We start from the raw sequence: 21,905 nt of genomic DNA, 5'->3' as shown, positions 1-21,905 counted from the left end.
ACAACACATGCAGGAATTTCCTAACGAACAGCAATCCCTGCATGTGTTGTGACTGTCAAACAGCCGAAAGACATGCAACCGCAGGGTCTCAGACATATTTATTGAGCACGAGTTTGTAATTATTAGGAAATGACTTAGCTGTAACAACCCATAGAATAAAGTTAATCTAAAAGTTAAAAAATTGCTGCTGGGTAATTAGCAATAATCTGATATTAGCCAATATCTTACAGTCTGTAAAAGGCTAGTTCTCCTTAAGAATGTCGCACTCTCGCAGTGGCAGTGACTAATGAGTTAATCATTGCATATTTCAAAAGATATATTAGCCTGACACAGATATAAGTGTATGACACAGCTGCCTCTGTACTGTCCGGGAATGCTCTGCAAGAGACTAACATCGTCAGATTACACGCATGCACACACTGTATGCACACTCATGTTAGGACCTGTCATACACCACTGAGCGCGGAACTGAAGAAGGGCAACACTACCAGCCCTGAGCTCACACCAGTGCCCTCACCCATGTACTAGGAATCCCACTGATAAGGCACTCACATGCCGAAAACAGGATCAACACCAGTAAGAGCTGGAAGAATAAAAAATAAAATCTCAAGATGATGCCCTATGTGAACCTACGATCAAAATCCTTAATGAAGATCCTCCTGGCACTATGTCTGGTCACTATGGTAGGACTACTTATTTCACGCAAGGAGCAGTTAGTTAATAATCTATCGCCACTGTGGACCGCCTATTACAAAAGGTAAGAATGCTCGGTGGGTGGTGGAGACCCTACGGACTTATAGGACTTTTTTACATTTTTGATGGATCGAACACTAGGCAGTGTTTGTGATGCTGGGTATCGGATGGGTACTGGGTAAACTTGAAGCTTGTGTTTCTAAGGGCTCAGAGATTGTGACCTTTAGGAAGTGAATGTGAAGTAAAAGTAGCTGATGGGGCTTGTAGTTCCTCTCCGCCATGTCAAAGTACACAGTCATCTGTGCATCTTTGTGTTTAGGTGATGGGTTATATGATGTTTTCCTTAGTTTTTTTGCGATTACCTGTATTTTTTTCTGTGTTAGTGTTTGTATGTGTTTGTGTGTATATGTTATCATTTATGTATGTGCATATCGGTGATTTTTTTTTTAGTATGTGTATCTGTGTATTTCCTTGTATGTGTCTTTATTTTTTATGTAGCTGTGTATACATTTGTGTATTTGTGTCTTTTTTATCTACAGTAAGTGTTTGTATATTTGTTTTTTGTGCTTGTCTTTTTTATGTATTTGTGTTTTTTGTGAGTGTTAGGCTACTTTCACACTTGTGTTTTTTTGCGCTGCGCACCGTGCGCAGTGCAAACGCACATAAAAAACGCATCATGCATTTTTGTGCGTTTTTTTGCGGTTTTGAGCGCTTTTTTAAAAAAACTGATTTTAAACTTGCTCCAATTAGGCCTCTGGCTCCACTCTGTTTCTAGTATTTACCCTGGGCTCCAACACCGCCAGATGCTGCTCAGAAGTGCCGTCTGCACAGTCAACACTTGCTCCTGTGTTATTGGGGTTCAGTAACGTCAGCTGATCCCCTGTTGTTTGTCCGGCAATTTCTCCTGCTCTGTCCACATTCCGGTGGACAGAGCAGGAGAAATTGCTGGACACACAGCCGGGGATCAGCTGACGTTACTGAACCCCACTAACACTGGAGCAAATGTTGATTGTGCAGACGGCACTTCTGAGCAGCAACTGGCGGTGTTTGAGCCCAGGGTAAATACTAGAGACAGAGTGGAGACAGAGGCCTAATTGGAGCAAGTTTAATATCTGATGTTGTGTGAATGTGGAGGGAGCAGGAGATATTGCCGGACACACAGCAGGGGAGCAGCTGGCGTTACTGAACCCCACAAACACAGGAGCTAGTATTTTTCTCTGTGCAGACGGCACTTCTGAGCAGCATCTGGTGGTGTTGGGGCCCAAGGATTACAGTTCAGGTGGTAGAAACATGAACACAACAGGAGACCTGGATACTGTTGCCAACCAATTATTTAATCTGGAAGAGGACTGGCAAATTCTGGCGAGATCCAGGCCTTGTTCATTTTCAGAAAAGTAAGCCGGTCAACGTTATCGGAGGATAGTCGCATGCGAAGGTCTGTTAGTACACCACCTGCGGCACTAAAGACGCGTTCCGATAATACACTAGCAGCAGGGCAAGCCAGCACCTCCAATGCATACTGGCTAAGCTCTGGCCATGTATCCAGCTTAAAGACCCAAAACTTGAAGGGAGAATAGCTGTCTGGGAGTATATTGAGAGGGCCAGACATGTAGTCTGTCACCATCTGACGGAAACATTGCCTCCTGCTGGCTGGAGCCGTCTGTGATGGTGTAGGCATTTGTGGCGGGGACACAAAACTTTGCCACATTTGGGCCATACTGGTCTTGCCTTGTGCTGAGGCGCTGCTTCTGCTCCCTCTTTGAGCAGAGCTTCCTCCATTGCCTCGACGCACAAAGCTGCTTTGTAAAGCACTAGCAGCACTGCTCTCGGGTGGAATGGAGAACATGATGGAATGCACCAATGTGTCTTGGTACTCCCGCATTTTACGCTCCCGATTCAACGGTGTTATGAGGCTTTGTAAGTTGTCCCGGTAGCGAGGATCTAGGAGGGTGTACACCCAATAATCAGCCGTGTTGAGAATGTGGGCGAAGCGGCGGTCGTTTCTCAGGCACTGCAGCATGAAATCAACCATGTGCTGCAGACTCCCAACTGGCCAAGAAACGCTGTCCCCTGCTTGAGGCGTCATCTCTGCCTGCTCTGCATCACCCCACCCTCGCTCTACATACTGACTACTACAGCATTGTGTACCTCCCTCCTCTGGAGAGATGTCTTCCTCCTCCATTGACTCCTCCTCATCCTCACAAAGTGTCCCCTGCCTAGGCCTTTGTGAGGAACCACGTTGCGCAGACTGTCCAGAAGCAGATGGCATTTGTGACTCCTCATCCTCCACCTCTTCCACAACCTTCTCCCTTAGTGCTTGCAGTGTTTTTTGAAGCAGGCAGAAAAGGGGGACAGTCATGCTGACTAGTGCATCATCTGCACTTGCCATCCGCGTGGAATCATCAAAGGCATGCAAAACATGGCAGAGATCCTTCACAGAGGCCCACTCAGTGGTGGTGAAGTGTGAACGGCGCGCAGTGCAACTTGTTTGCGCCTGATGCAGCTGGTACTCCATTACTGCTGCCTGCTGCTCACACAACCGCTCCAACGTATGTAACGTTGAATTCCACCTGATGGGTAGGTCACATATGATGCGATGTTCCGGAAGGCGGAATTGGCGCTGCAGAGCTGCAATGCGCGATCTTGCCATGCTGGAATGCCGCAAGTGAGCGCACTCTATGCGGACCTTGTGCATCAGTGCATCAAGATCTGGATAGTCAATCAAAAAACTCTGCATGACCAAGTTGCGCACATGTGCCAGACATGGGATGTGAGTGAGGTTGCCTAGGCCCAGAGCAGCCACCAGATTTCGGCCATTGTCACACACTACTAAGCCTGGCTGGAGATTCGCTGGCACAAACCACACGTCGCTCTCCTGCTTGATGGCATTCCAGAGCTCCTGCGTTGGGTGGCTTCGATTCCCCAAAGAAATTAATTTCAGTACGGCCTGTTGACGTTTGGCCATGGCTGTGCTCATATCGGTCTTAACAGGTAAGCGTTCACGGGTCCATGTGGAGGTAGACCGTGACGGCTCCTGCAGCGCTGATTCAGAGGAACTGAAGTATGAGGAGGAGTCAATGTGTACAGACTGGATTCCTGCAATCCTTGGAGTTGGCAGAACACATACAGCGCCGCTCTCAAGATCTGTACCCGGCTCCACAACATTTACCCAATGGGCAGTGAGGGAAAGGTATCGTCCCTGTCCATGGTTACTGGTCCACGCATCGGTGGTCAGGTGGACCTTGCTACTGACGGCGTTTAGTAGCGCATGTTTAATTTTTCCCTCCACATGCTTTTGAAGGGCAGGGACGGCTTGCCTGCTGAAATAAAAGCGGCTGGGCACGTTGTATTGTGGGACTGCCAATGCCATGAAGTTACGGAAGGTGTCAGTCTCCACCAGCCTGAATGAGAGCATTTCAAGGGCCAGTAGTTTTGCAATGCCAGCATTCAGAGCCTGTGCTCGGGGATGGTTTGCCGAGTATGGCCGCCTTTTCTCCCATGCCTGTGCTACCGATGGCTGTAGAGTGGTCTGGTAGTGTGAGGATGACAGGGAACGTATTGCTGTGGGTGGAATTACACTGTGTCTCTGTACAACAGTGCCAGAGGTTCTTCTATGGCGATCCTGTGAGGAAGCTGAACCAGCTGTGTGTGAGCTGGAGGAAGAGGCTACAACACGAGCTGAAGAGGTGGTAGGTGGTGCTGTAGGTTGGCCTACGTCTTCAGTGTGTCTTTGTAACTCCACCAAGTGCTTGGTCTGCACATGTTTCCACATATTTGTGGTATTGAGGTTGCTGACACTTTTCCCTCTTTTGACTTTCTGATTACACAGCTTGCATTTGACAAAGCAAATGTCATCTGCAACTGTGTGAAAAAAGGACCACGCACTGCAAGTACTGGGAGCGCCCGTTTTGGGTTTTGGAAGAGGATTGCTCCTAATGGGTGCCAAAGTGGAGGCTACAGGCAACTGAGTCTGCCCCCTCCCTCTCCCTCCTGTTTTGGCCGTTCGGGGAATCTCTTCCTCAGAGCTGCTCCCACCACCTTCCTGTTCCTCACTCCATGATGGGTCAAGGACCTCATCATCTACACTACCCTCTTCAAACACCTGCTTCTCCTGGGTAGTCTCGCCAGCACAGTACGCACCAGAAAGTGGCACCTGAGTCTCATCATCAGATGCGTACTGAGGTGTGCTGCCCATAGGCACTGGCCCACCCGCCTCTTCAGATTCAGAGAGACAAAGCTGTTGCGCATCACTGCATACTACTTCTTCTTCACATTCTAGAATGCTGCTTGGCTGGCCCCCTATTTCCAAGCCAAGAGATTCAGAGAACAGAAGTAGAGATGGCTCCTGTCCTCGGCTCTCTGACTGTCTGGGCAATTTGGCAGGTGGTGAAGAGACAGATGGTTGCTCCTCTCAGGTCCAGAGCACTGAAGATGTGGAACTAATTGAAGTTGATGCGTTAGCTGCCATCCATCCGACAAAGGCTTCAGTTTGTTCCTCCCGCAGCAGTGGGGTATGGCGAGCTCCTACAAAGCTGCGCATAAAGGACTGTTCCCTGATAAAACTGGGGGATGCTGAGTCACTGGTGCCCACAGCAGGCACAGAATCCCCACGTCCTCTCCCTGCTGAAACTCCACGCCCACGTGCCCTACTCCCTGCCTTCTTCATCTTGGTAGACTGATAAAGATAGGCAGAAAAGTACTAAGGGCTTAGTGCTTATTCCTGAACAGCTGCTAACAGGTATAAGAAACACTAATTTTATAAAGTGTGGACTACACCTTAATATGAGCTAATGTGGCCTACACAACTGTAAAGTGGAGTGTTCGGTGAACTTTTTTTACGTGTTTTTTTTTCACAAAAAAAAGGATGTGATCAAAGATGTAAAAGCGATAGTATCACAAACTTTTTGTAGCTATTACAATGCAGGAAGGTAACCTACAATGCAATAGATGAGGCTCCAAAAAATAGGCTAATACTAATCTGACTGGGGCTGCAGGGCACAAGCCAGCAGAAAGGCTCCTCTATCTACTCCTATATAGTGTTTGCAACCAATCAAGCTGGATACGGATGGAAGCACACTAATAGGAGAAATTCAGGAAAAATAAGCAGCACTACAGCAAAAAAGGACAAAGTATGAGGCAGTGATGCACGCTGAGGGGACTACAACCAGAGGTGGCTGCTGAACACACTACAGCGTGAGCTGCACTCACACAGAGACCTCACAGACAGCCATGAACAGTGCAGAGAACTGTGCACTAGCACTGAAAGGCTGCAGAAAGGCTCCGCTATCTTCTCCTATATAGTGTTTGCAACCAATGTAGATGGATACGGATGGAAGCACACTAATAGGAGAAATCAGGAAAAATGAGCAGCAATAACACAAAAAAGGACTATGTATGAGGCAGTGACGCACGCTGAGTGGACTACAACCAGAGGTGGCTGCAGAACACTACAGTGTGAGCTGCACTCACACACACAGACCTTGCAGACAGCTGTGAACAGCGCTGCAAGGCAAGAGAAAGCTACAGCGGTTGATAAAGTAGCCTGGGTAAAGCACTATATAGAAAATCGCTATCTCTAACTATCCCTCAGAGTCTGAACAGCAGCGTCCTGTCCCTAACTGAATTCACAGCAGAGTGAACCCAAAATAGCGGCGGCGGCTTTTATAGTGCATCATGAAATCATTTCAGCAGCCAATCACAGCCGTGCCATTAGTTACCATGCCTACATGCCTAACAGGATGTGCCCACACTTCTTAGGATTCCTCATTGGCTGAATCAAATCAAACTGGCTCATAGCATTATGGGAACTTCCGATTCCGGTATTCGATATGCAAAAAGTATCAGAACTCGGTATTGGAATTCCGATACCACGAATATCGGCCGATACCCGATATTTGCAGTATCGGAGGGCTCAACACTAATAGTGTCCTTTCCATTGTTCTGTCCTTGTATTCTTACCCAAACAGTTTCCACAGAACTCCCAGTCTCTGAAGCTTCAATGTCTGTGCAGATATACGTGTTTCTAACGTAAAATGCAACACCTCCTCCTCATTTATCAAGTCTGTTTCTAGCAAATAAGTTGTATCCTTCTTGCCTTGTATTCCAATCATGTGTATTGTCCCACCAAGTTTCAGTGATTCCAATGACATCATATTTCTTTTCCTGCGTTAGTAGTTCCAATTCTCCTTGTTTGTTGCCCATGCTTTGTGCATTAGTATAGAAACATTTTAGTTTGTGATTGGTTTCTCTTTCTCCAATATTTTTATAATTTTGATTCTTTTGTCTTTGTTCTTCCTTTCCACTTCTGATAGCAGAGTTCTCAATAGCATTTGTCAGGTGTATGGCTTCTTCTGGCCTTTTGCTTCCCTTCCCACATTGTTCTAGTTTAACCCCTTAACCCCCAAGGGTGGCTTGCACGTTCATGACCGGGCCAATTTTTACAATTCTGACCACTGTCCCTTTATGAGGTAATAACTCTGAAATGCTTCCATGGATCCCGGTGATTCTGACATTGTTTCCTCGTGACATATTGCACTTCATGTTAGTGGTAAAATTTCTGTCACGTGTGGACCCGTCCTGTGTGACGCGACCCGCAGGCCGGTAACTGTAAACAGCAAGACGCGGCACGTGATACAGTCCTGTGTGACACGGCCCGCAGACCGGTAACTAAAACAACAAGACCAGGGGAAGGGAAAACAGTTACAACGGTGGGCCCTGCGATAGGAAAAGGGGACGTGGAGACCTCCTGCACTCCCCTGAGTCAGTGTCCCTAATGCTCCTAACGTTCCTTTTGCCGGTTCCGCACCGGGCGACGCTCAGGATACCTTTCTCCCTAGCACACCCTACACCTATCCCTTGCTAGGGAGCTGGGTGGCGCAGGCACTGGCCCCACCGCTGTACTAATACACACGAAGGAAAAACACAAACAGGGAAACACCACTTAGCTTTACTCTGTTGAACTTGCTCCTGGCAACAGAGTACTCCACCAGAATGCAGCTCTCCTCCTGAAACGCTGCCACCAAGCTCTGTCAGAGCTACAAGGAAATCCCCTATGACTACTTCCATGACAGGGCTAAGTGTTATGAATGAGTCACTGAGGAGGAAAAAACAAAAAGCAAGCTAAGCCCAGAAAACCGGAGAGGTTGGTAACTAACGGATAGCAGTAGCCGTGGAGCGTGCCTACGGTGGTCCTAGATGCCTCGTCACGGCCGGAGAACTAAATAAGCCTAAAGAAAGAAAGGGAAAATCTAAACTGCCCCCGAGCAGATCCCAAAGCAATAGACAGCCCCCAACATGTATTGTCGGTGAAACAAGATGAAAACACAGACACAGGTAGAAAGATAGGCTGAGCAAACGATGAGGCCCTCGCTAACTAGAAAGGACAGGAAAGAAAAGCTGCTGTCTGCAATCACGCAAAAAACCCTGCCAAAAAGAATGTCCAATGCGTCTGATAGAAAAAGGCCCTGAAGTCGCTAGACTTCAAATCACTATATCAGCACTCAGGTATATTCTGAAGACAGAGCAAAAGAGATCAACTGATCAGAGACAAAATGGGGATTCAGCCCAGTCCCAGCCAGGGCTGGCTGAACACAAAAACTAAGTAAACCAGACAAAAACTCATATGAACAATAGCAGAGAAAACTTAGCTTTAGGAAGGCAGGAACCAAACTGGAAACCAGGAGCCACAGTCAGGAAAAATCACCAGCAAGAAACTAGGGAGTCGGCTGCCTTAAATCCAATCAGAAACTCCTGATGTCCAATCGCAGTCCTCTTCCTCAGGTGGCCGGTCTCTGCCATTTAGATCAGCTTCATTACCTCCCTTCACCAACAGAGGGAGTCCAGATAGAGAACTCACTACTCCTTTGTCAGCACAGCCAGCTCCCTAACCCTCACCAGAAGCCAGAGGCAAACCCGAAAATGAGCTCACAACAGTACCCCCCCTTGAGGAGGGGTCACCGAACCCTCATCCACGCCACCGGGCTGATCAGGATGGGCCCGATGAAAAGCACGAACCAATCTATTGGCATGAATATCAGAGGCAGAGACCCAAGAATTGTCCTCCTGGCCATAACCCTTCCACTTGACCAAATACTGGAGTCTCCGTCTAGCCAGACGAGAATCCAGTATTTTCTCTACCTCATATTCCACATTACCTTCAACCAATCGAAGAGCCAATCGAAAAGAAACTGGATTAAGAATCTCCAAAATCTTGTAAGGTCCAATAAATCTTGGCTTGAACTTCAGAGAAGCCACCTTCATAGAGATATTCTTTGATGACAACCAAACCATATCACCCACTTTAAACCGGGGACTAATGGTCCTATGCCGGTTAGAAAACCGCTGGGCCTTTTCCTGGGAGAGAGACAACTTATCCACTACTTGGTCCCAAATCTGCTGCATTCTCTCTACCACAGTGTTAACACCTGGGCAGGGTGAAGATTCCACTTGCCCTGAAGAAAATCGAGGATGAAACCCAAAGTTACAGAAAAAGGGCGACATCAAGGTGGCAGAACTAGCTCTATTATTTAAAGCGAATTCGGCCAAGGGCAAAAATGAAACCCAATCATCCTGATCAGCAGATATAAAACATCTCAAATAGGACTCCAAAGTCTGGTTTGTTCTTTCCGTCTGCCCATTGGTCTGAGGTTGAAACGCAGAGGAGAAGGACAACTGAATTCCCAGCTTGGAACAAAAGGCTTTCCAGAATCTGGAAACAAACTGAACTCCTCTGTCCGATACAATGTTCTCAGGAATCCCATGCAACCGAACCACCTGTTGTAAAAACAAGGGTACCAACTCTGAGGAAGATGGCCACTTTGGGCGTGGTACAAGATGGACCATCTTAGAGAATCTATCACAAATCACCCAGATAACAGTCATTCTATGAGAGACAGGAAGATCAGAAATAAAATCCATTGAAATATGGGTCCATGGCCTCTTAGGCACCGGCAAGGGCATCAACAACCCACTAGAGCGAGAACAGGGTTTAGACCGGGAGCAAGTCCCACAGGACTGCACAAAATTCCTGACATCACGAGATAAGGCGGGCCACCAAAATGACCGACTTACCAAATCTTTGGTACCAAAAATACCTGGATGACCAGCCAATGCGGAGCAATGAACTTCAGACATCACTCTCTTCCTCCAGTGGTTAGGAACATACAATTTTCCCATAGGACAACGCTCAGGTTTGTCCTCCTGGAATTCTTCCAGAGCACGTCTCAAATCGGTCGAGATGGCAGAAAGAACTACCCCCTCACCTAGGATGGTAGTAGGCTTGGTCACAATAGGAGAATCAGCAAAGAAACTCTTAGAAAGGGCGTCTGCCTTAACATTCTTAGTGCCTGGAAGATAGGAGACCACAAAATCAAAACGCGTAAAAAACAAGGCCCACCTAGCCTTTCTAGGATTCAAGCGTTTGGCCGACTCAAGGTAAATCAAATTCTTGTGGTCAGTGAGGACCACAACTTGATGTCTAGCTCCCTCCAACCAATGTTTCCACTCCTCAAATGCCCATTTCATGGCTAACAATTCCTGACTCCCCACATCATAGTTGCGTTCAGATGGGGAGAACTTTCGGGAAAAGAAGGCACAGGGATTCATTTTAGACGTCACCGGATCTTTTTGGGACAAAACAGCTCCTGCACCAATCTCTGAAGCGTCTACCTCCACCTGAAAAGGAAGTGAGACATCAGGTTGCCGCAAAACCGGAGCAGAAGTTAACCTCCGCTTCAGCTCCTGAAAGGCCGAAACAGCCTCTGAAGACCAATTCAGCACATCAGCACCCTTCTTAGTTAAATCAGTCAGTGGTTTAGCAATACCAGAAAAATTAGCTATAAATTTACGATAAAAATTAGCAAAACCCCAAAACTTCTGGAGAGCTTTCAAAGAAGTGGGTTGAACCCAATCATAAATGGCCTGCACCTTGGCCGGGTCCATTTCAATAGTTGACGGAGTCAAAATAAATCCCAAAAATGAAATCCTCTGTACACCAAAAAGGCACTTCGATCCCTTAACATACAAGGAATTCTGCCTCAAAATCCGGAACACCGTCCGAACATGTTCCACATGAGAATCCCAATCCCTGGAAAAGATCAAAGTATCATCCAGATAGATGATCAAAAACTTATCCACAAAGTCTCGGAAAATATCATTCATGAAGGATTGGAAGACAGAAGGGGCATTAGTGAGCCCAAAAGGCATCACCAGGTACTCAAAATGTCCCTCCGGAGTATTAAACGCCGTCTTCCATTCATCCCCATGCTTGATTCGAATAAGATTATACGCCCCCTGAGGTCAAGCTTAGTAAACCAGCAAGCACCTTTAACTCTGGAGAATCAAACAGAAATCAGGGGTAACGGATACTGAAATTTAACGTAATTTTGTTGAGGGAACGATAGTCAATACAAGGCCTTAATGAACCATCCTTCTTGGCCACGAAAAAAAACCCAGCACCTAAGAGCGAAGAGGATGGTCTAATATGACCCTTCTCCAACGACTCCTTAATATAAGATCGCATAGCCTCGTGTTCGGGTACAGATAAATTGAAAAGTCGACCCTTGGGAAATTTACACCCAGGTCTCAACTCAATTGCACAGTCATAACTCCTATGAGGAGGCAAAGACGCAGATTTACTCTCACTAAATACATCATAAAAATCAGCCAAATAGTCAGGAACATCATGCGACTGGGGAGAGGTGGAGAAACCAGGAGTGTCACCAAGAGCACACTGACAACCCCAACTCACCACAGACACAGATTTCCAATCCAAAACCGGATTATGGATTTGCAACCAGGGAAAACCCAGAACAATGGTATCATGTAAATTATGTAACACCAAAAGTCTGCAATTTTCTTGGTGGTCTGGGGCGACCCGCATTATCACCTGGGTCCAAAACTGAGGTTTATTCTTCGCCAAAGGAGTAGAATCAATACCCCTCAAAGGAATAGGCGTCCGCAGAGGTGTCATAGGAAAACCACAACGTTTAGCAAAATCCAAGTCCATTAGATTCAAGGCCGCTCCTGAATCCACAAAAGCCTTCGCGGAAAATGTGGATAAGGAGCAGATCAGAGTAATTGCCAAAAGAAACTTAGGTTGTACACCACCCACAGCAAATGTGTGTGCAAAACGTTTCTCTCGTTTAGGGCAGACAGAAATAACATGAGAGGCATCTCCACAGAAAAAACACAGCTTATTACGCCTTCTAAACTCCTGAAGTTGCGCCCTAGACAAAACTATCACATTGCATAGGTTCAGACATTTGTTCAAAATGTGGCAGTGCCTCCCTTGTAGTCTTGCGTTCACGTAAACGCCGATCAACTTGAATGGCTAATGACATAGAATCGTCAAGACCAGAGGGAACAGGAAATCCCACCATAGTATCTTTTAAAGTCTCAGACAAACCCTTCCGAAAGAGAGCTGCCAATGCACTATGTAGTAAGGACCGCCCACTTTTGGAATTTCTGACAGTATAACTCTGCTGGATCCTGACCATGGTTCAATTCCAATAGGGCTCTCTCAGCTTGATCAATAGCATTAGGTTCATCATATAACAACCCCAAGGCTTGAAAAAATGCATCCACATTAGTCAAAACAGGATCTTCAGGTGTCAAAGAAAACGCCCAATCCTGGGGATCGCCGCGCAGCAAGGAGATGACAATTTTAACCTGCTGCGCAGAGCTCCCTGATGAGTTAGGCTTCAAGGCAAGAAATAATTTACAATTATTCTTAAAATTCAAAAATTTAGACTGATCCCCAGAAAACACATCAGGAGCAGGGATCCTTGGTTCAACAGCATGTGAATGAGTGAGATAGGCGGAAATTCCCCGCACTCCAGCAGCGAGCTGCTCCACACGATCAGACAATTGCTTAATCTCCATCAAGGAGAAAAAGAAAAAAAAAAAAAAAAAAAAAAAAAAGAATCCTCCTACGGCCCCAGAGAAAAAGAGGAGAAAATATACCTATAAAAAAAAATTCTGACACTTTTTTTTTTTTTTTTTTTACAATTCTCCCCTGCTTTTGAGTACCCTAGAATCTGCAGTATGGCTGGTGATTCTGTTATGAATGAGTCACCGAGGAGGAAAAAACAAAAAGCAAGCTAAGCCCAGAAAACCCGGAGAGGTTGGTAACTAACGGATTGCAGACCCCTGATCCTATCCACAACAGCTAGCAGTAGCCGTGGAGCATGCCTACGGTGGTTCTAGATGCCTCATCATGGCCGGAGAACTAAATAAGCTTAAAGAAAGAAAGGGAAAATCTAAACTGCCCCAGAGCAGATCCCAAAGCAATAGACAGCCCCCAACATGTATTGTCGGTGAAACAAGATGAAAACACAGACACAGGTAGAAAGATAGGCTGAGCAAACGATGGGGCCCTCGCTAGCTAGAAAGGACAGGAAAGAAAAGCTGCTGTCTGCAATCACACAAGAAACCCTGCCAAAAAGAATGTCCAACACGTCTGATAGAAAAAGGCTCTGAAGTCACTAGACTTCAAATCTCTATATCAGCACTCAGGTATATTCTGAAGACAGAGCAAAAGAGATCAACTGATCAGAGACAAAATGGGGATTCAGCCCAGTCCCAGCCAGGGCTGGCTGAACACAAAAACTAAGTAAACCAGACAAAAACTCATATGAACAATAGCAGAGAAAGCTTAGCTTTGGGAAGGCAGGAACCAAACTGGAAACCAGGAGCCACAGTCAGGAAAAATCACCAGCAAGAAACTAGGGAGTCGGCTGCCTTAAATCCAATCAGAAACTCCTGATATCCAATCGCAGTCCTCTTCCTCAGGTGGCCGGTCTCTGCCATTTAGATCAGCTTCATTACCTCTCTTCACCAACAGAGGGAGTCCAGATAGAGAACTCACTACTCCTTTGTCAGCACAGCCAGCTCCATAACCCTCACCAGAAGCCAGAGGCAAACCCGAAAATGAGCTCACAACAGCTAAGACAGTGCTGCAAGGAACGTTCTCTAGCTCCTTCCTCCACCAAGGATGGTTGAAATGAATACTATCACCAACCCTGATTGCAACACCTGTGACTCTTTTATAGCAGAGCCAGCAATCACACCTGCATTATAAACATGTGCACTTAGCTAAAAAAAACAGAGTGCAATGAAGCTCACCACCACCGGGGGCAAACTTAGAACAAATGACACCACAGTGCAATAATCCAAATGGCCACCGGGGGCAAAAACCACACTTAAGCACAGCTTAAAAAAAAAAAAGGTTACCTGTGCTTTTATCTGTCCTGATCCCGCATGCATCTTGACAATTTCATTCAAATAACTTGCATTTATTTGTGAAAAAAATGGAAATTTGGCGAAAATTTTACAATTTTCCAACTTTGAATTTTTATGCCCTTAAATCACAGAGATATGGCACACAAAAAGCTTAATAAATAACATTTCACATATGTTTACTTTACATCAGCACAATTTTGGAACTAAAATTTGAGCAGCATTTTCTCGTTTTTGGAACACCATTTTATTTTTAGGGACCACATCACATTTGAAGTCACTTTGAGGGGTCTATATGATAGAAAATACCCAAAAGTGACACCATTCTAAAAACTGCACCCCTTAAGGTGCTCAAAACCACATTCAAGAAGTTTATTAACCCTTCAGGTGCTTCACAGGAATTTTTTGAATGTTTAAAAAAAAAAAAGGAACATTTAACTTTTTTTCACAAAAAAATTAACTCAGGTCCAATTTTTTTTATTATACCTGATATGTGGGGGAGAACCACTGTTTCGGTACATGGCAGAGCTCAGAAGGGAAGGAGCGCCGTTTGACTTTTTCAGTGCAAAATTGGCTGGAATTCAGATCGGACGCCATGTCACGTTTGGAGAGCCCCTGATGTACCAAAACAGTGGAAACCCCCCACAAGTAACCCCAACTAGACCCCCCAAGGAGCTTATTTAGATATGTGGTGAGAACTTTGAACCCACAAGGGCTTCACAGAAGTTTTGTAACGTACAGCCGTACAATTAAAAAATCACATTTTTTCCACAAAAATGATCCTTTCACCCCCAATTTTTATTTTCCCAAGGGTAACAGGACCCTAAAAGTTATTGTGCAATTTGTCCTGAGTATGCTGATACCCCATATGTGGTTGTAAACGACTATTTGGGCGCATGGCAGAGCTTGGAAGGGAAGCAGCGCCATTTTACTTTTTTGGCTGGAATTGAGATCTGACACCATGTCGCGTTTGGAAAGCCCCTGATGTACCAAAACAGTGGAAACCCCCCACAAATGACACCATTTTGGAAACTAGACCCCGCAAGGAACTTATCTAGATGTGTGGTGAGAACTTTGAACCCCCAAGGGCTTCACAGAAGTTTATAACGTACAGCCGTACAATTAAAAAATCATATTTTTTCCACAAAAATGTCTTTTCACCCTCAATTTTTATTTTTCCAAGGGTAACAGGACCCCAAAAGTTATTGTGCAATTTGTCCTGAGTATGCTGATACCCCATATGTGGGGGTAAACCACTATTTGGGCGCATGGCAGAGCTCGGAAGGGAAGCAGCACCATTTGACTTTTTGGGCTGGAATTGGGATTGGACGCCATGCTGTGTTTGGAAAGCCCCTGATGTGCCTAAACAGTGGAAACCCCCCACAAATGACACCATTTTGGAAACTAGACCCCCCAGGGAACTTATCTAGATGTGTGGTGAGCACTTTGAACCTCCAAGGGCTTCACAGAAGTTTATAATGCCTGGGCGTAAAAATAAAAACATGATCATTTGGTCCCCAATGTTTTTTTTCCCAATGGTAACAGGAGAAATTGGACACCAAAAGTTCTTGTCCAATTTGTCCTGAGTACGCTGATACCCCATATGTGGGAGAAAACTACTGTATGGGCACACGTCAGGGCTCGGAAGGGAAGTAGTGACGTTTTGGAATGCAGACTTTGATGTAATGGTCTGCGGGTGTCATGTTGCCTTTGGAGGGCCCCTGATGTACCTAAACAGTGGAAACCCACCACAAGTGACCCCATTTTGGAAACTAGACCCCCTAAGGAACTTATCTAGATGTGTGGTGAGCACTTTGAACCCCCCAGTGCTTCACAGAAGTCATAACGCCCAGGCGTGAAAATAAAAAAATCATATTTTTTCCACAAACATGATCTTTTAGTCCCCAATTTTGTTATTTTCCCAAGGGTAACTGGAGAAATTGGACCCCAAAAGTTGTTGTCCAATTTGTCCTGAGTACGCTGATACCCCATATGTGGGAGAAAACTACTGTATGGGCACATGTCAGGGCTCGGAAGGGAAGTAGTGACGTTTTGGAATGCAGACTTTGATGGAATGGTCTGCGGGTGTCATGTTGCCTTTGGAGGGCCCCTGATGTACCTAAACAGTGGAAACCCGCCACAAATGACCCCATTTTGGAAACTAGACCCCCTAAGGAACTTATCTAGATGTGTGGTGAGCACTTTGAACCCCCCAGTGCTTCACAGAAGTCATAACGTCCAGGCGTGAAAATAAAAAAATCATATTTTTTCCACAAACATGATCTTTTAGTCCCCAATTTTGTTATTTTCCCAAGGGTAACTGGAGAAATTGGACCCCAAAAGTTGTTGTCCAATTTGTCTTGAGTACGCTGATACCCCATATTTGGGAGAAAACGACTGTATGGGGACACGTCGGGGCTCGGAAGGGAAGTAGTGGCGTTTTGGAATGCAGACTTTGATGGAATGGTTTGTGGGTGTCATGTCGCATTTGGAGAGCCTCTGATGTGCCTAAACTGTTGAAACTCCCCACAAGTGACCCCATTTTGAAAACTAGACCCCTCACAGAACTTATCTAGATGTGTGGTGAGCACTTTGAACCCCCAAGTGCTTCACAAAAGTTTATAACGCCTGGGCTTGAAAATAAAAAAATCATATTTTTTTCCACAAAAATCATATTTTTGCCCCCAATTTTTTATTTTCCTAAGGGTAACAGGAGAAATTGGACTCCAAAAGTTGTTTTTCAATTTGTCCTGAGTAGGCTGATACCCCATATGTGGGGGTAGAACACTGTTTGGGCACATGGCAGAGCTTGGAAGGGAAGGAGGACCATTTAACTTTTTCAACGCAGAATTGGCTGGAATTGAGATCAGACTCCATGATGCGTTTGGAGAGCACCTGATGTGCCCAAACAGTGGAAACCCCCCAATTCTAACTCCAACCCTAACCCCAACACACCCCTAACCCTAATCTCAGCCCTAGCCCTAATCCTAACCCTAACCGGAAAATGGAAATAACTACATTTTTTTAATTTTATTATTTTTCCCTAACTAAGGGGGTGATAAAGGGGGGTTTGATTTACTATTTATTGCAGGTTTTTATGTTTGGCAGCTGTCACATGCTAAAAGACGCTTTTTATTGAAAAATAGTTTTTGCATCACCACATTTTGAGAGCTATAATTTTTCTGTATTTTGACCCACCGAGTCATGTGAGGTCTTATTTTTTGCTGGACGAGTTGACGTTTTTATTGGTACCATTTTCAGGCATGTGACTTTTTTGATTGCTTTTTATTCTGATTTTTTGGATGCAGAATGAACAAAAACCAGCATTTCAAGAATTTCTTTTGGGGGCGCGTTTACATCGTTCCGCGTGCGGTAAAATTGAGGCGGTTTTATTCTTTGGGTCAGTACGGTTACAGCGATACCTCATTTATGTTGTTTTTTTATGTTTTGGCGCTTTTATGCAATGAAAACAATTTTATATAAAAAATAATTATTTTCGCATCTGCGAGCTATAACTTTTTATTTTTCACTGATGACGCTGTATGGCAGCTCATTTTTTGCGGGACAAGATGACGTTTTCAGTGGTACCATGGTTATTTATATCCATCTTTTTGATCGCGAATTATTGCACTTTTTGTTCGGCGGTATGATAATAAAGCATTATTTTTTGCTTTGTTTTTTATTTTTTTAGGGGTTCGCTAAGGGGGATAACTAATGGGACAGTTTTAAAGGGTGGGTCGTTACGGACGCGGCGATACCAAATATGTGTACTTTTATTGTTTTTTTTTTCTATTTCCAAAAATTGAATTTATTAGGTAATATTTTTTTTTATTTTAATTTATTTAGCGACTTTTTTATAAATTATTTTGACACTTTTTTTTTTTTTTTTTACTTTTTTACAATGTCCCAGGGGGAACATAACTGTCATGTGACAGATCACTGTGACAGATCAGGGATCTGTCACAGGCAGTGCAGAGGGCTTCCTCGTGCCTGCGCTTTGCAGGCATGAGGAAGTCGGCTCCCTGCAGGCCCCCGATGGTCCCCGCCACCATTTTGGATCCGGGGACCTGCAGGGAAGGAGGCCCCCGTGGCAGCGCTGCACATCGCGCTGCTGTGGGGGTCACAGGGAAGCACGGAGGGAGCCCCCTCCCTGCCGATGCTTCCCTAACCCCCAGTACACTGTGATCGTGTTTGATTGCAGTGTGCCAGGGGTTAACGTGTCGGGGGCGGTCCGTGACCACCCCTGACACATAGTGCCGGGTGTCAGCTGTGATAATTAGTTGACACCCGTTCGCTATCATTGGCGCTCACCACGTGAGCGCTACTGATCGCTATGACGTACTATCCCATCCCTGGGGATTAACTCCCAGGGCACATGGCCGGGCTAGTACGTCATATGGCAAAAAGGGGTTAAAGCTCACCTGATGAGTGTAGCAAGGCGACTTCCAAATACATGTTTTCCAGTCTTCGTAAGGTGCACCCCATCTCTAGCAAGTAGTCCATTGTATAGGTAATTCACTCCGTGATCCAGAAATCCAAATCCTTGCTGACGGCATCATCGACGTAGCCAGTTGTTCACCTGCAGAATCTTATTCCACCTCCTTGTTCTATGGCCATCCACTGGGAGGATGGAAGAGAAGACCACCTGCGCTCCCAGTTCTTTCACTTTCTTACCTAAGTTTTCACTGCAGATGGTTTCCAGGTCGTTTCTTGCGGTGTCATTTGTCCCCACATGTATTAGCAGGAATGGGTAGTCATCTGTAGGTCTGAAGAGTCCTGATATCCTGTCAGACACATCTTTAATTTTTGCACCTGAAAGACAGCACATTTCTCTTTCCCCATGACACCACTCTCCGTTTCTTGCTCACAACATTTTTCTTTCTCCATCCAGTAGGACTCTGAAGGCGTACAAGGTTGCTGTTTGTGGGCAAAGTCTTATGCTGATGTATTTCTTCATCGTTTTCCTGCGTGAGCCTGGTACTGGTTCCTTAGCAGTATGGGCACTGACTGCTTCCCGATCCTACTGCTTCTCTGGGTCACATGTTTCCATTCCTCTGTTTCTTCAGGTGCACTTCGAATTTCTTCTTTCTGTAACATGAAGAGATAATTCTGCTCTGTCTAAGAACTCTTCACCTTCCTTAATGATCTTCAACGTAGCTAACCTCTTCGAGATTTTGCAACTTTTCCTCCAACAGGGACACAAGCTTGCATTTGTGGCAGGTGAAGTTTGGCTTTTCTACTGGTAAGTCTGTGAACATGTAGCAAGAAATGCAGCTCACCAAATGGCTCCTGGCCTCTTCCATATTGTTATTGTTAAAGAGATTTCAAAGAGATGACAAAAATCTTCAAATCGATGACTGTATGTAAAGGCCCCGTCACACACAGCGATCTCGCTAGCAAGATCGCTGATATTGTGATGTCACAGCGATCTCGCCAGCGAGATCGCTGTGTGTGACGGAGATCAGCGACCGGCCCCACTGCCGGGTATCGCTGATCGTGCTCGATCGTCCTGGGTCATTTATTGATTGCTGGTTTCCCGCTGGCCAGCACGCATCGCTGTGTGTGGCAGCGAGAGACCAGCGATCAGCGACGCTGGACGCTGATTTCTAATGTAAACATCGGGTATCCAGGAGCCGCGGCTCTTGGATACCCGCTGTTTACTTTCGAAACCGGCATACATGCTGGTTTCCAAGGTAAACAGCGGGTATCCACGAGCCGCGCGGCTCTTAGATACCCGATGTTTACCTTGGAAACCAGCATGTACGCCGGTTTCCAAGGTAAACAGTGGGCATCCCAGAGCCATGGCTCCTGGCTACCCAATGTATACATTAGAAACCAGTTTGCTCGCTGGTCCTGATCGCTGGAGGGGCTGTCTATGTGACAGCTCACCAGAGATCAGCCTAACGATGTCCCGGCGATCCCATCCATGTCGGATCGTTGGTGGGATCGCTGGGACATCATTATGTGTAACGGGGCCTTTATATGTGTACTATTCTGTGTACTATGTGCTCTTATCTGTGTATATCTGTGTATATCATGAATGACTGACAGAACTTCTTCAGTAGACGTGACTAAACTATGTGGCACTGTGGCTAACAGAACTTGTTCAGTAAACGTGCCTGAACTACATCACACTGTGACTGATAGAACTTGTCCAGTAAACGTGACTGAACTATGTGGCACTGTGACTGTTAGGGTCGGCGGAACGCACCAGATATAAATAATGGAAGGCGCGTTCGCCGCCCGGGGTCCACCGTGCGGTAGATGACAAGACCGCTGCTGGACAATGGCAGATACGCTAGAAGTGCGATACAGCGCTCGGGTTAACGTCACCCGAGAGCCTGAGAGCGGACTCTGTTTAGTCACAGAGACGCCAAAGTATGAACTAGACGTAAAGGCTGAACCTGTTAGCTGCACAGGTCAGCCGGCGTGTGGCGTCGCAGCCGCGAACACCAAAAGCTGCTACTACTGCAGCGCGGCCGTAACTGAAGCCGCTAAGCGACGATGCCGGAGGAGCCGGGCACCGACGGACGCTAGTGTAGGTGAGGAAGGCTCAGTGGCGTGTAGCCTGCCACAATCTGGAGCTGACTAACCCAACATACTGTCACCATTCGTAATATCCGAGGGAAGGGGTTTCATAATAAGTCAGACACCAGTCCATGCATCCATCACCATACACACAGCATAATATGCTACACTAGCGCATGGCCGAGCCGCCATGCAGGCTTTTTATAGCCATGCGCTTCCGGGACCTTCCAGTACTATAGGAAGGACCAATCAGATCCGACATAGGACCTTCACATGTGACCCCTGCTCTCCACTGAGAGGACAAGTTGCGGGCATGCCCAGTCGCACGGCGCGAGGACTTAGCCTCTAGAGCAGTTCCCTGCAAAGCAGGTTGCGTTATCATTGCTGCACCAGAGGTGGCAGCAACATCCAGGCTCACAGAACGAGTCTGCGGGGAATGCCTGGTTCGCCGAGATTGCTGAGCAGGAGTCCGAGCGGTCGGAGGAGAATGGGAGACCGCAGGATGTCTGGCTCTGGATTCCCGCTGTGCAGTGCCAGGAATCCGACGCCTAACATTACCCCCCCTCCTAGGGCCCCGCCTCACTGCGCTCAAAGGCCGCGATCAGGAGCGGTGCGTGAATATTTTCCACCGGCTCCCAGGTCCGAGCCTCGGGCCCATGACCCTTCCAGTCCACCAAATAAAATTTTTTGCCACGGACAAACCTGCGCCCCACTATGGCGTTAACCTCAAACTCATCAGACGATAAGTCTGATGACCCGGCAGATGACTCAGAAAACCGGACCATGTGAACTGGTTTGAGGAGGGACACATGGAACACGTCCGAAATGGCCAAATGTGGAGGTAGAGCCAGGCGGTAGACCACCGAGCTAAGTCGCTCAAGGACCTTGAATGGTCCAATGTATCGCGGTGCGAACTTGGGAGACTCAACCCGCAGTTTAATGTTTCGGGTGGAGAGCCATACCATGTCGCCAGGGGAGAAGCTTGGCGCAGGCCGCCGATGCATGTCGGCGGACGCCCTCATCCTTTCTTTAGATGCCCGGATAGCATCCTGAGTGCGATCCCAAATGTCCCGGGCCTCCACTGCCCAGTCTGCCACCCTGGAGTCAGTGGAGGACACTGGCATCGGGACAGGGACACGTGGATGTTGGCCATAGTTTAGGAGAAAGGGCGTCTGACCAGTGGAATCAGCCACCGCATTGTTTAGGGCAAATTCTGCCCAAGGTAGCAAGGATGCCCAGTCATCCTGCCTGGCAGAGACAAAATGTCGTAAATAGGTGACCAAGGTCTGATTGGCTCTCTCGACCAAGCCATTCGTCTCGGGATGGTAAGCGGAGGATAGATTTAGCTCGATGCTGAGTAAACTGCAGAGCTCCCTCCAAAACCGAGACGCAAACTGGGGACCACGGTCACTCACGATTTTGTCCGGCATGCCATGTAGACGGAATAC

At 46.5% G+C, this 21,905-nt stretch overlaps 1 protein-coding gene across 3 annotated transcripts in view; it reads left to right on the top strand.

Annotated features, from left to right (window-relative positions):
• The first annotated feature begins 355 nt into the window (after window positions 1-355).
• The window catches only part of LOC141058479 (alpha-N-acetylgalactosaminide alpha-2,6-sialyltransferase 2-like), a 229,386-nt gene continuing 207,836 nt past the window's right edge, over window positions 356-21,905 (top strand). For all 3 annotated transcript variants that reach the window (XM_073554703.1, XM_073554702.1, XM_073554704.1), the window contains exon 1: window positions 356-757. In XM_073554703.1, the coding sequence (XP_073410804.1) occupies window positions 612-757 (146 nt within the window). In that variant the 5' untranslated portion in view covers window positions 356-611. The remainder of the gene's footprint in view (window positions 758-21,905) is intronic.

Source organism: Dendrobates tinctorius, unplaced genomic scaffold, assembly GCF_039654945.1.
Source record: "Dendrobates tinctorius isolate UK_male_01 unplaced genomic scaffold, ASM3965494v1 ptg000212l, whole genome shotgun sequence".
NCBI classification, from domain to species: domain Eukaryota; kingdom Metazoa; phylum Chordata; class Amphibia; order Anura; family Dendrobatidae; genus Dendrobates; species Dendrobates tinctorius.
This window is presented reverse-complemented; position numbering and strand designations above follow the sequence as displayed.